General features: G+C 34.1%; 1 protein-coding gene across 10 annotated transcripts in view; it reads right to left on the reverse strand.

The window, feature by feature from the left end:
- The window catches only part of Pcmt (Protein-L-isoaspartate (D-aspartate) O-methyltransferase), a 60,735-nt gene that overhangs the window by 44,885 nt on the left and 355 nt on the right, over positions 1-15,495 (reverse strand). For 7 of the 10 annotated variants that reach the window (XM_069830948.1, XM_069830951.1, XM_069830955.1 and 4 more), the window contains exons 2-3: positions 15,241-15,333; positions 15,014-15,150 (exon numbers count right to left, since the gene is read on the reverse strand). In XM_069830948.1, the coding sequence (XP_069687049.1) occupies positions 15,014-15,150; positions 15,241-15,333 (230 nt within the window). Of the gene's footprint in view, positions 1-15,013; positions 15,151-15,240; positions 15,394-15,446; positions 15,466-15,495 lie in introns of those variants that run through there. The other 3 variants (XM_069830949.1, XM_069830950.1, XM_069830953.1) reach the window with 2 other exon arrangements.

A 15,495-nucleotide genomic window follows, 5' to 3' on the forward strand; every position in this document is an offset into this window, starting at 1 on the left:
TGGAGTCCAAATCTCCTGATGAGTGCCAATAATGTGCAAGAGCAATGTTGTCAGAGCTACAAAGCAAGTCAAACAAGACGACACAGTTTCACAGAGTATGTTTTGCAGATGGCGAAGGCAATATTGCAAGCAGTCATACAGAAGATGCATTCGTAAATTTCAACGACGTCTTCCAGAAGCTTCTTGACAAGTCAGAAATTATCTTTCAAAAAAAGGCAAGAAAAAGGTTCAGTTCTTAATAAGAAAACCAATGTTGTGACACAATAAAATATAAAAAACCTAACTTATTGAAGTGCTATTTGCTATTTAAGGGGAAAAGCTAATAGTGTCCTCAGCCTTGTCTCCATTGCCATCATCATCATCATCATCATCATCCTCGTCATCATCAATATTAGTCATCCTCTGTATCACTCTCATCTTACAAAGTAACTAATGGTTCTAACATTTCTTGGAGTCTTATTTCTTTCGCAATACAGCTTGAGCATGTCACTGGATGCTCGAGATCGTATGAATGCCAGTCATCCAGGGGAAATGTACTGGTACATGATATGGCAAAAACGACAATTAGTAGAATTTCGAAATTTTGAGTCTGAGAGTATTACAGCATTTAATGGTACTGGTATTAAGTACTGACCAATTATTTTCAAAAATAATTATGGTAAAACAAGACAATATAACTGAAGCTTCAATGTATTACTACTAGACAGAGAAAACATTTCTTAGGATGTCGTCATTATCTCCATAGTTTAAAAAGGTGGACATGAGGAAAAAAAAAAGGAGTGCAGTTTAAGATGTTGACTGACTTGTAGTATTCTGTTGTAAATTAAATGATACTGTTAAAATAAATCTGAATTTTATAGTAATGCACGTTCAATTTACTTTGTAATAAAAGAGTTCAAATCTTACATATCCACACAAGTATGACAATGTTATCACAAAGGTCCAATTGGCTCTTAAGATCAATAGGAAAAGTAAAACGCAAATCCGTGTGTGTGTGTTACCAAGTATAGATTAAGTACTGCAGTGCTGCAAAATACAATTTAAAGATTTTACTATATTACACATTTTTGCCATGCTGGTACAGATATTTCATTATGTCTCCGCCAGTCAGTGACAGTTAAATTTTAAGTGCCTTGTCTTAGTCATGAGTATCAGCATATTAAAAACAATACAACCTTATCTTTTTGCTATCTCCTTTTCCCCTTACCGCAAACTGTGATGATGCACAGAGGCCGAGATAAAATAAAATATCTGTAACTTTTGGACATATTTTTCTCATACTGAAATCCTACAAAGGAAGGAAGTTGCACATGAAATGTAACTGTTAACTCCAATAACATCAACATGTGAAACCTTTGTGCTACAATTTCAATTTACTCGAAATAAAAATGGTGTTTTCTTTGTTCTTCGAAATTTTGTTACACTACAGATAGTGTCAAAATAAAGCAGTATATTGTTGATTTACTCATGAAATAACACATAATGTCACAGTACAGAACATACATATCTTTACACGCAGGATGTGCAGATCCTTGCTTATTGATAATGGGCAATCAGAGTGATTGCAGGCATACTGCTCTGAAAAACATTTATGTCATACTCCACTGTGACTCGCAAAGGTGCATGAGCAGTTTATCCCCAGTTAATATGAAGAAAACTACTATGAGTAGTTAAAACAAGATGATGTTAGGAAAGATTTAGGTTTATGAAAACAGGAAGGGTGACAAAATATGTCATAAAACACTGAGCCAGTTTAATTAAAAAAGAGACTACACTATCCACTACAGTGAAGCTTATAATCAGTACAAAGATGAAAATTGTGTAGTACAAATAACCAAGGGCGATAATGAAAAACCAAGATATAAGTATAATAATTACCATGATACTGAGTATATTAGCTTAATTATACAAATTGGTTAATGACATCACATTAATTATTCCATTTGCTCCCATATTTAAACATAAATAAATTAAGAAATGTGAATTTTCAATCAAATTAATATCTGCAAACTTCAATATGGATGTTTGATGAAATTAAAATATACTCTAACTTCAAAACACAACAATTAACTGAATTAAAAATATGTGAAAGGATTTTCTTTCTTGTGTCAACTGTCCACTTCACTTAAGAAATGTTTACCCTAATAGCTAAGATATTAGAAGGCTCTTTGAAGGAGATATAATTACAAAATGGCAGAAGAATTTTATCCAGATTTTGAAACGAACTCTGTAAACCGTCAAAGATGAATTTTAAATCACTGAATTCAGTTACTTGGTTAAGAATTCGGTAAACCAAATTGCAGAACTATGCAAGTACAGAAGTCCTTGACAGTATATTATGCAGTACAAATAACCTAATGAAAAATTAATAATTAAATGTACCATTTCTCTTGCAAATGTCATTTCACCCCCACTCTCAAATCACTGAAACATAGGTTCAGTGAATTTACGTGCAAGGATTTCTAGGAGTCTGCTTTTACATTGAAAGAATTCAGTTTACAGCAGTGTTGGTGGATTATAAAATGCAACTGTTTGCTTCTGGGCTATCAGCTCGAAGCCACTACGGAGCACAGACTACTTGCTCTGCTTCTCCACCACCACGTTCTTTCAAAGTCGGAGAAGTGGTTTCAGTAGTGCTATGATAATTTGAGACACTCACAAAAAAATGACGTTAGCAATACAAATTGATTTTTATATATTAATAATACAGTAAGCACCAGCGATTTTGGCACATGAATTTTGTTAATCTGAACTTCAGAGCGAGTTACTCACTGGTGCAAGGTCAGTTGATATGTCACAGGCTGCAGCGACAGTTCATAAGAGTAAACAGACCCTTGCTGTGGACATTGCTGGACAGTCACCTCCAATAACTACGCACGTATTGCTAACTACAGAACTAAAGTATTAAGGTCTGCTCACATCAACACAATATGTGGGAGCAACAGCGAAACTAGTAATCACGCGATCCCTGCGAAATTCGTCATCTTCACATGAAAGCGGGATGCAATCACGAATAGGTATGAATTCTTCTGATGAAGTACTTCTGATTCTTGCAGTTGAAGATTTATTTATTTAATCTGGCGGAGTTAAGGCCATCAGGCCTTCTCTACCACACATCATCAAAATACAAATAGACATATACAAGAAACAAATACAGAGAGAAGAACGAAATAAGAAATGATGTTGTTGTTTTCTAATGCCAGGCGTTTGACGATAAAGTTATTTGACCTCTTGCACTCCAATATTTTTCAAAGATATTATCATGACCAGCCAATGAAGTACAGATTTTGAGGAGTTCCGAATCCATTTCTTGGTTTTAGTTGCACAATGGGCAGTTAGGAGACTGATATATTCCAATTCTATGCAGGTATTTGGCCAAACAGTCATGGCCTGTTGCCAATCTAAATGCAGCTACAGACGATTTTCGTGGTAAATCGGGAATTAACTGTGGATTATGATGCAGGGAGTTCCATTTTTTCCCTTGAGATTGTATTATCAAATTTTGTTTGTTGAAGTCTATGTAGATTTAATAAATATTTTCACAAAGTAATACATAGATTTAGTAACAGGTCTGTAAGTAGCAGTGCTGCCCTTTTTTGCTAAAGCATCTGCATTCTCGTTTCCCAAGATTCCACAATGGGATGGTATCCATTGGAATACACTTTTATTGAGTGATATTAATTGAGAGAGCATTTTAGTTATTTTTGCTGTTTGAGATGAAGGTGTGTGTTTAGTGACTATTGACAGAATAGCTGCTTTGGAGTCTGACAATATAACTGCATTATTAAATTTAATGATATGGCATAGAAGATTCCTGAGACTTTCACTTATTGCAATGATTTCTCCATCAAAACTTGTTGTTCCATATCCAAGAGATCTATAAAGTGAAAAGAGATAGCCGTTAACACCTGCACCGGCACCTTGTTCTCTAAAGATCAAGGATCCGTCGGTGTATAAATGAAGCCAGTTTTGTGGAGGATACCTAATATTAATTGCCTCTAAAGACAATTGTTTCATTATTTCAGTGTTTACTTCTGATTTCAGTATTTCTTCTGTTAAATTTAGATTATATTCTATATTTAATAGAGTTAAAGGGTTTGGAAGTAAGAAATATAAATAAAATTATAGATACAAATGCAAAAAGAATGAGAGAAATAACATATATATATATATATATGTATGTATACACTAGTAGGAAGATAAGATCACAATGGGACAAAAGGTACTAATACAGTATATTGTCTACCTAATATATTAATGATTAAGAAAAATGATTAAAGATCTAGAAGTAAGTAGCTGACTGTGCAAATATAAAGTGGAACAAAAAGTAACAATTTCGAAATAGTTGCAATAAGTTAGAAAACTCAGTTTACTGCATTGCACTCTACGCAGTAAGAAAATGCTTAATGAGTTTGTTTTTGAACACTGTTAAATTCCAACAATCTCTGATGTCACTGGGTAGGGATTCCACAAGTGCGATAGCGAAATTGTGTATGATGATGTATATGATGTCTTATATGTTGGAATGGCTAGTATGCAGCTATTTTACATGAGTATATAAAGAGATTGTGATACGATGATAGGTAACTGAAGTGGGAGGCAAGGCAGATATGTGTGAAAGTATGAAGGACTTGGAAAAGGAGAACTAGGGAATTAAAGTAGTTTTAAAGTATGGAAGGATGGGGTAATGTGATCAGTGCGACAGACGTTGCAGACGGAGCGAACACAAGAATTATGAACACATTGTAATCTTTGCGACTGATTGACACTGAGGTCAGTCAATAGAAAATCACAATAATCAAAGTGGGGTATTACTAGTATATTCTTTTGAGTGATAGTGAGAGAAATTTGATAATATGAGTTACTTGGTTGTTCCAGTTTAAAAGCATATCGAAGTAAACTCCAAGGTTTTTAACACAGGATGTAAAAGCGATTATTGTGCCATTTAATTTGACTGGAGGAGTAGAAGTAATGTTGCATAACAGATGTTGATGTCCCACTAGGATGATCACAGGTTCGATCATATACCACCGCCACCACCACCACCACCACCACCACTAGCACCACTATATCACTCTTGCTGTCAAGTAGAACCTTGGTTAACCAAAACTCCAGTTAAAAGAACAGAAATTCTTTTTTTCATACAATATGTTCCATTCTTTACTGCAACCGCTGTGGCTTTCACTGATCTTGAAAAATTTGTGGTTTTTTCAGCATGTATCCTCTAATAAATACTTAACAATAACAGTGTATAGTTCGAGATAAATCATAACGTCTCCCTCCACCTCATTTTCTCAGTGATTTCTAAAACTGATGTGAGAGAAGGATTGTCTTTTGTTCACTGATATATTTACAGTGAGCATTAGGGCTCATGGCACCAATTTATTTATAAAGTTGAGAAAAGTATCCGATAATTTAATATTACTAGCATAAGTTACTTATGGTTTATTCAACTGTTATACATTTTGGGCTTTAAAATTTCTGAAATCATGTAATAATGATTTCTCTTAGGCTTACTTAAGTGATAGTGGATGTTTTAAATTATGTTTTAGCCTTGTAGACCGATTATAATTATGTGCATTAAAGCTAAACTGGATATTAAATGAATAACCTACAGCATATAGTAGGGATTAAAAATTATTATTATTATTACAAATCAAGTGCTGGGGCAGATATTAAGATTCTTTCTTCCTTGTCTGAAAATAGCATATACTGCAACAAGTAAACATTCCTTCACAAACTCCCCTTCTATGAAGGATCACAATGTGTTCCTTATTAAAGCAATCTCATAACTGGCTGAAATAGTAGATTCACTTAGACCTTCTAATAAAAAAATATAATATCCAATACGAATAAGCATCTGAAGTACTTTGTGCTTAATAAATTAATCAGAGTAATTAGGATTTATAGTGAACTAATAACACAGTTTGTACTTATGTTCTCAAATATATTATTTTTTAGCTCTTCAAGTATAGCTATCCTTTCCTGAGTAAATATTTTGCGTACAAGTTAGCATGAAAAGTAGATTAAAGTAGCTGTAAATTAATTAAATTTTCACGAGATTCAATATTTTGCAGCATTATTATATTCAATTCTTATATAGGCTTCTTCCTATGCATGGTTGAAGCTTACTAGCATTGATGTCTAGTCTTATCTGTATCATCTTCCATTGCGAATCCCCACAGAAGTTCACTATGGTATGACGTCACCACTTTTCCCTTCATTGCTCTGAACACTTCTCCCAACTTTCCAAACTACTGAGCAAGCTTACTCCGAATCCTGAAAGCTTCGAGCTGATAACCCTTGTGTTCTAGACTACTGCTTACCACCTTGCAGACTCTCTTGGCAATCTGAGACTTGTCTGAGATGAAGAGCACTGGCAAGAAATGAAGAGAGTAAGACTCATGCCCTAATGGGCAAAGCCTGCACACACCTGGTTAGAGCAACAATACAGACCATTTTGTCCAAACACAAGTTACTTGACACTAATGAACAATTTCATGTAGCATCTCATTCATGACTATGCATAACTTAAGTTATGTTTAGTGCATGTATTAGCTCATTTTCGCGTCATATCACAGTGCAGTATGTACAAATTTAGAATAATGTGTGTCTTATACAATTTTACTTTAAACATAAATCTACACTACAGAAGCCTGCAATTTTGCGCCAATGAAGCAATGAAAGTGGCTTTCTAAATGTTTCACAACAAAAAATGTGAAAGTAAAAAAACTTGCAGAAGAAGTAGACAAAAAGTTAAGCCATTTCAAAAAGCATATCTTTTAAAGAGTGCACAACCAGTATATTTTGAAAATTGCAGAAGTAATCTCACTGAAGATGAAATGTTTGACAAATAGATTTCGTAGAAAATGCATCCCTTGTGCATCCGGATGAAATCCGCACATTGAAACCACCAACAGCTCTTCATTTTTACAGCTGTTGCCTGGCTCCTTAATAGTGTCCCTTTAAGCTTAACAGTTGTAAGCGATGAATGCAACATGGGAAAGTAGCTGTATAGGTCATCATGCATGCTATGCTACTCAAAATAAAAGAGCGAAGTTCTCAGACAAGATCTATCAAGGTATTTCCCAATGATACTGCTGCACAGTGCAAATTTCCCAGAAAATTATTACAGTAGAAGTGATAGGAAGTACACTGGAAGGAGACCACCGGATTAGCGAGGGCCTAGTGTAATTATCAAGACGAGAATTCCATGCAAATGCATGTTTTTATAGGAACATAGGACATAGTTCAAATTTAGTACTTTTCCATTTCATTACTTTCCGGTTCCAAATACGTGTACTTTTTCCATGCATGTTTGCATGTTTTGGCCTTTTTGGGGATAAAAACAGGCATAATGCATATTTAAGCAATTTTTAGCATAATCATGCATATAATATACATTATATTCAGTTTAAATGCATGTTTTAATGGTTTTGAGTGGACACCTCAGTTTCTCGATTTTTATGACCCTCATTTTAGCTTCAGGAATCAGGACTGAAAAAGGAGGAAAAAAATAAGTAACAGAAAAAGGTTCATTCAAGTTTGCACCCATTACTTCTTCCAATGTACAGAGGTCATTCTCTGCCTACAAAAACATACTGACTGACAAGAGCAGGAACCTTAGTTGTTAACTGTGCAATAAAGTCAAGTGAAATAAGAAATTTGGAACAAAAATGAAAGTGCATGTTTTAATGTATTTTCCGCTTGATTGTTTCATAGTTTGATTGTGCATGAATGCATGAATATTTTGGGATTTTATAGTGCATGAAATTTTCGTCTCTAGTAATTATGTTGTCAGCTGAACCATGTGGACAGGTTTATACTAATTCCAAATTTTCGAAATATTCATCATGTTACAACTGAAAGAGAAGGAACTATCCCTGTTAGTCAAACCAGTACTCTATCCCTCACAAAAGAAATCAGATTGACTTCACTAGAAAAACCAGAATCTTCCAAGGCCAGTTATAACACACCAAATACAAAAATTGGAGACTTATACTTGAAATTAAAGAAGTCTGTTTATATCAAACACAAGAGAAGTATTTGTTGTTAATTTCACAATCCATGAACTAGATGCTGCTATCCAATAAAGCCCCTGGTCCAGATTTAATTCATTCAGAATTTATCAAGAACCTTGGAGACAAGTCTAAAAAACCCTACTGAACTTTTTCAATTATGAATGGAACACTTCAGTACCTGCTAACTGGCAAAAAAGCATTATTATACCCATTTTGAAGAAAAGTAAAACTGCATCTAATATTAATAACTACAGACCTATTTCCCTGACAAGCCAGATATGCAAAACTATGGAAAAAATTATTGCTGCACATCTCAATTGGTTCCTTGAATCCAACAACTTGTTTTCAGAACTGCAAGCTGGCTTTAGACAATACCACTCACCTAACGAACAAGTTGTTTATTTCAGAGTATTAAAGAAGCCATGAAAAAAAAATAACATACTGCAGCTGTTTTTGTTGATTTTAAATCTGCTTATGACAGCATATGGAGGAGTAAGCTTGTAGAAAAATTGTACAAAATAGGAATCTCAGGTAATATGCTCCGTTGCTTACAAGAATTTATCTCACAGGGATTCAGCACAGTTAAATATCAGTCATATTTTTTCAAAATACAAACAGCTATGGGTGTACCTCAAGGAGCAGTGTTGAGTACAACACTATCTAATATATTTATCAACGATCTTCCCGAATCTTTGGGCAAAGAAATAAAGTGTGCATTATTTGCTGATGACTCATCATCTGGATTTTAAAACCAAAGAACAAGCTCAAATCATTGGAAACCCAAATTAACACAGCTATGACTAAATTCGAAAATTGGTGCTATACTAACCTAATGCAAGTAAATGCAGACAAACTAAGTATCAAATATTCACAAATGCCACTAAACCATTTAATATAAACATCAAGATTAATGGACTTCCCTGACAAAGAACAATCAATTCACAATATCTAGGAGTCACATTTGATAACAAATTATCTTGGAAAGATCATATTAATACTGCAGTAGAAAACGCCCAAAAAAAATTAAATCTGTTAAAAAGATTAGCTGGCTGCAAATGGGGAAGTCAGAGACGTACACTAAATTCCACATATAATTTGTACATAAAACCTGTTCTCAAATATCGTAGTGAAATACTCATCACAGCCAACCCAGAACAATTAAATCAAATAGAAAAATTTCAAAACCAAGCACTACGTTTAATTACAGGTGCAGTGAAATCCACACCAATAGATTCAATGAGACAACAAATATCAACACTCAACAAAAACCACTGATACACGAGTCTGAAGAACAAGCAGAAATCCAGTATGAGAAATTAATCAGACTACCTAATACAGACTATTGGAGAAAATAAAAATGTTGTCTACTAAATTAAAAACACAAAAATAGAAAGTTAAAAGATTACAAACGCATTTCATTCCCCATACTAACACTGAAATGTTACAAATCCGACAAAATCTCTTGGAATACACACATATTCAACTGAAAACAACTTATGGAACCAATTGAGGACTTCACCCGAATAACAGTGTATATGCTTATACGCCCGTTTTCCGACCATCAAGGGATTAGATAGTTGAATGTGTATAGTACACTGTAGTAAATTTTCGTAAGTCTAGCTTCAATACATAACACAGGACACAATGTTATGCATCTACGTTGAACAAGTGAACGCATCTACTACAGCGGCAGTCACATGCTGTTGCAAGCCATACTGTAGTAGGCTAATATTCGATGTTTAGGCCTACTTCAGGTTGTCAGTTGCAGCAGTGAATCATGACCGGAAATATAGGAAAAAAAGAAGCTTGTGAAGAAAGGAAAATGAATAGAAACAGTGGCAAGTCATACACAACTTGTATAGGCAAGGAAATGGAAAAGAAGTTATTTACACCAGTAAGAAGATGATGCATGAAAATGTGTACACATGAAATTTCAAAGGACGATCAACTCTCTATTTTTAAATGCTTTGGGACATGGGTTCGAAATTAGAACAATATCATTTTATTACTTCTTGCCTTGAAAGAGTGAATCTAAAAGCTGGGAATCAAGAATAGGGATAATTTGTGGAAATATAGTGTTTTCTATAATGGGGGTAAAAAATTTGATGTTATCAGTATTTTCTATTGAGTCTATTGCAAATTTCAGAGAAACGATTAACAACAGTTCCGAATAAACTGGTTTCAGGTGACATCCTCAATAATAAAAAGGGTACGCACTTAAATCGTCCTCATACAATCATGATGCAAAAGTATACACAACTGCAATACACTACATCAGGGGTATTTTTAGCTTGAACCTCATAATCTGCATCATTTGTTTCCTTCAACATTTGGAAGACGGGAATGGAAATGTCACAGCTGAAACTTTTGACTCCAACACAAATGAACCCAGTGCCTTTGTAACCCTCCAAGGCAAAAGACTTAAGAGACCTCTTACAGTTTTCAGATGAAGATGGCCAAAGTTGGCTGAACTCAATGCTGAATAAAGTCAGGACATCATCACACAATGGTGAAGATGACTCTAGCAACAATAGTGATGATGCATAAAGAAGAAAAAGACATAAGAACAAGAAAACCATAAACTGAAAATGTAATGTTATTTTGTAGGCCTACTTGTGTAATTACTAAATAATTTTATTTAATATGTTATGGTAAATGTATATTTTATTTTGTTGAATTTATTTTATTTTACTTCTCTCAGACAAAATTATTAATAAAGTACGAGATATTCCCTTATATAATTAATTTTCATGTGAAGTTAGACACCTAGAACATCAGAATAATTAAAAACAGTACTAAAACATATTGTCGCTGGAAAGAGGGCGTATACAAAGTTACATATTATATTTATTTACTAATAGCAGAACATACTATTTGCTGTTATGTTTCAATAATTTTGTTTTAAATATCCTCGAAAGTATTTAACAGTAATGAAAAACTTTTTCGACACAACTATGATAAACCTGACAGCTTACAAACATTGAAATTAGTTTATATCAGAACTACATTTTGCCCTATACGCCCTTATTCGAGTGATGTCCTCAATTGTTAAAAATTATACAAATCCAAATGTAGCAAAACAATTAACATTAGAAACAATTAATAGCAAATATCCTTGTGAAACATGGCTACACATTTACAGTGATGGAATTTTACAAAACGATTTTGATGGTGCAGGAGGTGGAGGAACTTGTAAATTTTTCTCAGTCTATAAAGCAGTCGGGAAGGGCTCTACAAATTTTGGTGGAGAAGTTGAAGCTGTATTCACTATTCTAACCAATCTACTTCAAATAATAAATAAATTTTCCAAAGCTGTAATCCTCATTGACTCAAAAGCAGCTACACAAGCTACAGCTAATAATAGTTCACAGAAAACTGACACAATTTCTCAGTGCTGCATCCTGATCAAGCAGCTCCAAAAACTAGGCAAGGAAATAGTTCTGCAATGGATCCAGCACACTGCAGCATTGCAGGTAATGAATTGGCAGATCAACTGGCTAAGAAAGGCTGCACCCTAATATAAAAACATATTACTCAAAAATCATTTATTTCTGTTAAATTCAATAAAAAGAATTCCAATACAAACAAACATTTTTTAACAAAATAAAGGAATCAGCTAAAGATAAATCATGGGAACCCCTCCTCCAAAATTTAAACATCATTCCTGAAAAACCAAGAAATTCAGTAGTGGTAGCCTTCTGCTTTCTGCCAGGGCATGATTGTTTGGCAGCTCATTTATACAGAATCAGCATCTTCCTCTCACCCAGTCGTGTGTTATGTGGAAAGGACGCAATCATGAATAAGTACTACCTGAAAAATTGCGAAGCTTTGCCTGTTCATCTCAACATCACAGAAAAATACTGGACTACAAAACAGCTGATGGCTTCATTGCCATGATACCAGAGCATTGGCTACCAACCAACCAACACTTGAAATTCATGCATTCTAGTGGTAAAGACAAGTAGGTTTGGGCAGAAGATGTGGATGAATCATTTTGAACCCAATTCTGTTGTAGTGCAGGTTGTTCAACCATCTGTGGTGGTTAATAATAGGGGTCACTTTATGTTTATCTGAATTCTGTTCAAAGTTTCTATTTCAAACATTTTTCTGTTGCCATACAAAGTGATGCTTGCGCTTTCAGCAAGCAAATACAATGACTTGATGATCTCAGTTTAATGTAGTCTTATATAGTAATGAATTTTGTGTTCACTTAAAAAAGTAGTTCTGTTTGTGTGTTTTCCCAACAAAAGTCTAATCTTCACTTTTATGTGACATCATAAGTTACTCGTATTTTTGTTCCTTAAAAATTTTTTTTTACTTAATTTATGATGTATTAACTAATCAGCGACATAAGCAATGGAGGGGGGAAAGGAACTGGCCACCCTACTCCATTAACTCCTGGCTTAGTTGCCTCATGAGTAATGCCTTATTGGTGTCACTTATGAGATTCAAACTTGTCTTTGGACAGTTAACTTAACAACAATATGGACTTATTTAGTGTGTTTAAAGAGAATTTTGTGGTTTATATTTTACATAATTATGTGAAGTCAACATGTAATTATGTTAAATTATTATTCCAGTATTTTATCAATTATGGCTAACATCATCACTTAAAATATTAATTCCTACAGAACTGTCACTATCATGTCCCAACTGTAACAACTTTTAAAAATTTACTGTCTTACCACAATCTAGTATAATACAGTCACTAAGCTTGAGTTGTTGAGGGTACTAGGAACAATACACTGTGCCGGTACTATTTCGCATTGTCTGTAATAGGGCGATAGTAGCGATCCTAGTGGTTAGCAACTATCTATGGATGCATATTTCCTACATATTTAGCTTCGTGACTGTATATACTAGACTGTGGTCTTACATAGAGAATGGATACTAAGTTTGACTGAACAAGCCTCTCTAGAGGATGAACATTTGGGTTTCAGGGAAGAATGTGCCAATCCAGTATTAAAACAAAATTCACAGATTATTGTAATTACATCTTACAGTGTGTTAAAATTATCATTTTCTGAGTTTTAGTGCAACTAAAGCACAGTTAATTATGGTGATTTCGGAAGTGTCCAGTATACTGACAGCACTTCAAAATTTGCACAGATTCGTATATGCAAGGCATAACAAAAGCATAAACTAAACTAACCTACCTATTAGAGATTCGTATATGCAAGGCATAACGGTAATTTTAAAGATATGATGGAAAGGTATGATGTCATTGGTGACGTCACTACTACTGAAATATGAGTATTTAATTAAAATTATTCTCTTATCTCCTCTCTCTCCTCCTTCTCTACTTACTTTCCTTTACTCCTATCTTTCTCTTCTCTCGCTTTCTTTTTCTCTTTGTCTTTACATATCTACAATTACATTCAAGTTATATAATATCAGCTACATTACATTTTATTTACTCACCACTGCTGACATTGGGATTCGATCCAAGAACCTTACATCTCACTATTTGTCCGATACCTTAGTCATTAAGCCAAGAAGACGAGTTACAAATCAACATTCAAAATTATCTATCTGTAGGATTATAACAACTATGTCTATGATAAGTCTATAAACAAAACAATAGATGGCAATATAGCCTACATAGTACCTAATAGATCGAGAACTTATAAATTCCCACTTATTGACAGTATGTACCAGACATTACAGGTGCGCTTCCATACAGGGGCAGTGGCATTTCCTCTAAGGTTAGAGCCCAGTTTAGGTGTGTGTGTATTAATCGAAAATTAGGAGCTAGAAAATATTGAGATTAGAACGCATGTTTATATGACATTTTTTTTCGATTAAACACACACATAAACTGGACTCTAAACTTAGAGAAATTCCACTGCCCTTGTATGGAAGTGCGCCCGACATTACTTCCATGCATATGTGTACTGTGACAAGAACTATCATATCGGTACTAGTGAAAGTATGCACGTGTTCAAGACATACAACACACATTAACGTGGATAAGACATAATATAACCACTAGGTACTATAGAAAAAAGTTTTTAATTTAATAAAGAATATAAATTACTTCCATCAGAAGAACCAAAGAATTGTGTCCATAGTGAAAAACAAGTGAAATTTAAAACTTACAAACGATCATCAAAAGTGAATTTTCGTTTGGAATTATAGTGTAGTCAGTGTAAGAAAATGACTGCTATTACAAAGAACACTTGGTTTGAAGACTATATATACGAACCTGTGACAGGTTGGGTTAGTTTATGCTTTTGTTATGCTGGTAGTTTAAAAAATACGATGAAAGGTTATGTCATAGATGACGTCAGAAGGTAGTTATAATACAGCGTATTCCGAATCTCACCAGACTGGTGGACATCAATGACGTCACGCTGCAGCGAAATAAGGAACATATATATATGCAAGGCATAGCGAGAGTGTACACAATCTTTCGTAATGTAATCAAAGTTATGTTGGTATAACCGAGGAAACTGCTTTAAAAACTTGAAGTGTATAAGCGGAGCATGAAGGGAACTAACTCTGTGCTAGTTTAGCCAGCACCAGGCATTCTTTCATTTGACTTGCTTAAATATTCACTAAAATACTAACCAACCATAACCATGGAATCACAAAGTTATTTCCATATATCAGTATTTTACTCTTACGAAAGTGTAAAGGCAAAATGAATTATCACGTGCTTGACGCATGGAGAACAAGACAGCAACAGTAAGGAATAAAACTGGATAAATTTAATAAACAATATGTGATTAGTATTATAATATATAGCCCACCAGTATGTAAGTGATATCCTGTAATAAAAGAATCCCAAACAGCCAAACAAGGCTAATTAAACAAAAATTTAATGTACTATAATATTCGGCAGTATGAAGGGACAATCTGTATGCATGCTTTAGCCTACTGGTAAGACATCTTGTGAGGGCTTGAAAATTTCATATAAAATTTAGATACTGGTATAACAGAATAATAAACCATTTTCAAGCCTATAATATATTTACAAATTTCTACTTTACCATATGAGGTGCACTGATAGTGACTCCGTACCCAATTCCTTGGGGGGCATCCATATATGGATTAAATTTTGCATATTTTCCACGATCCACTTTCAGCATGACATCTTCTACAATTTGACTTCGGATAATGCCGTTTGCTGAAACAAATATATTAGAATTTTCAGATAAATGTTTATTGAAATGTAGTCTAACCAGTCTATAAAATCAATGTACCGGTAAATACTTACCTCTCAAATTACGGACCATATCAGCATTGTCCCTGCCATGGGATCTCCAAGCCATGCCGTAATACTGGTTACAAGACAGGTACAAGAAACAACCTACAGCAATAAGAGTGCAGAACTGTTTCATAGATTAAATTATACTGCTGCCATCATAATCTGAAAGTGATTCATTTTCCATTAGAATATGTATTCAAGAAAATTCAACTAGCCTAGGTTATGATAGGTACTCGACATTCAATAAACATCAAATGTTACTTT

This window comes from Periplaneta americana, chromosome 7, assembly GCF_040183065.1.
Source record: "Periplaneta americana isolate PAMFEO1 chromosome 7, P.americana_PAMFEO1_priV1, whole genome shotgun sequence".
NCBI classification, from domain to species: domain Eukaryota; kingdom Metazoa; phylum Arthropoda; class Insecta; order Blattodea; family Blattidae; genus Periplaneta; species Periplaneta americana.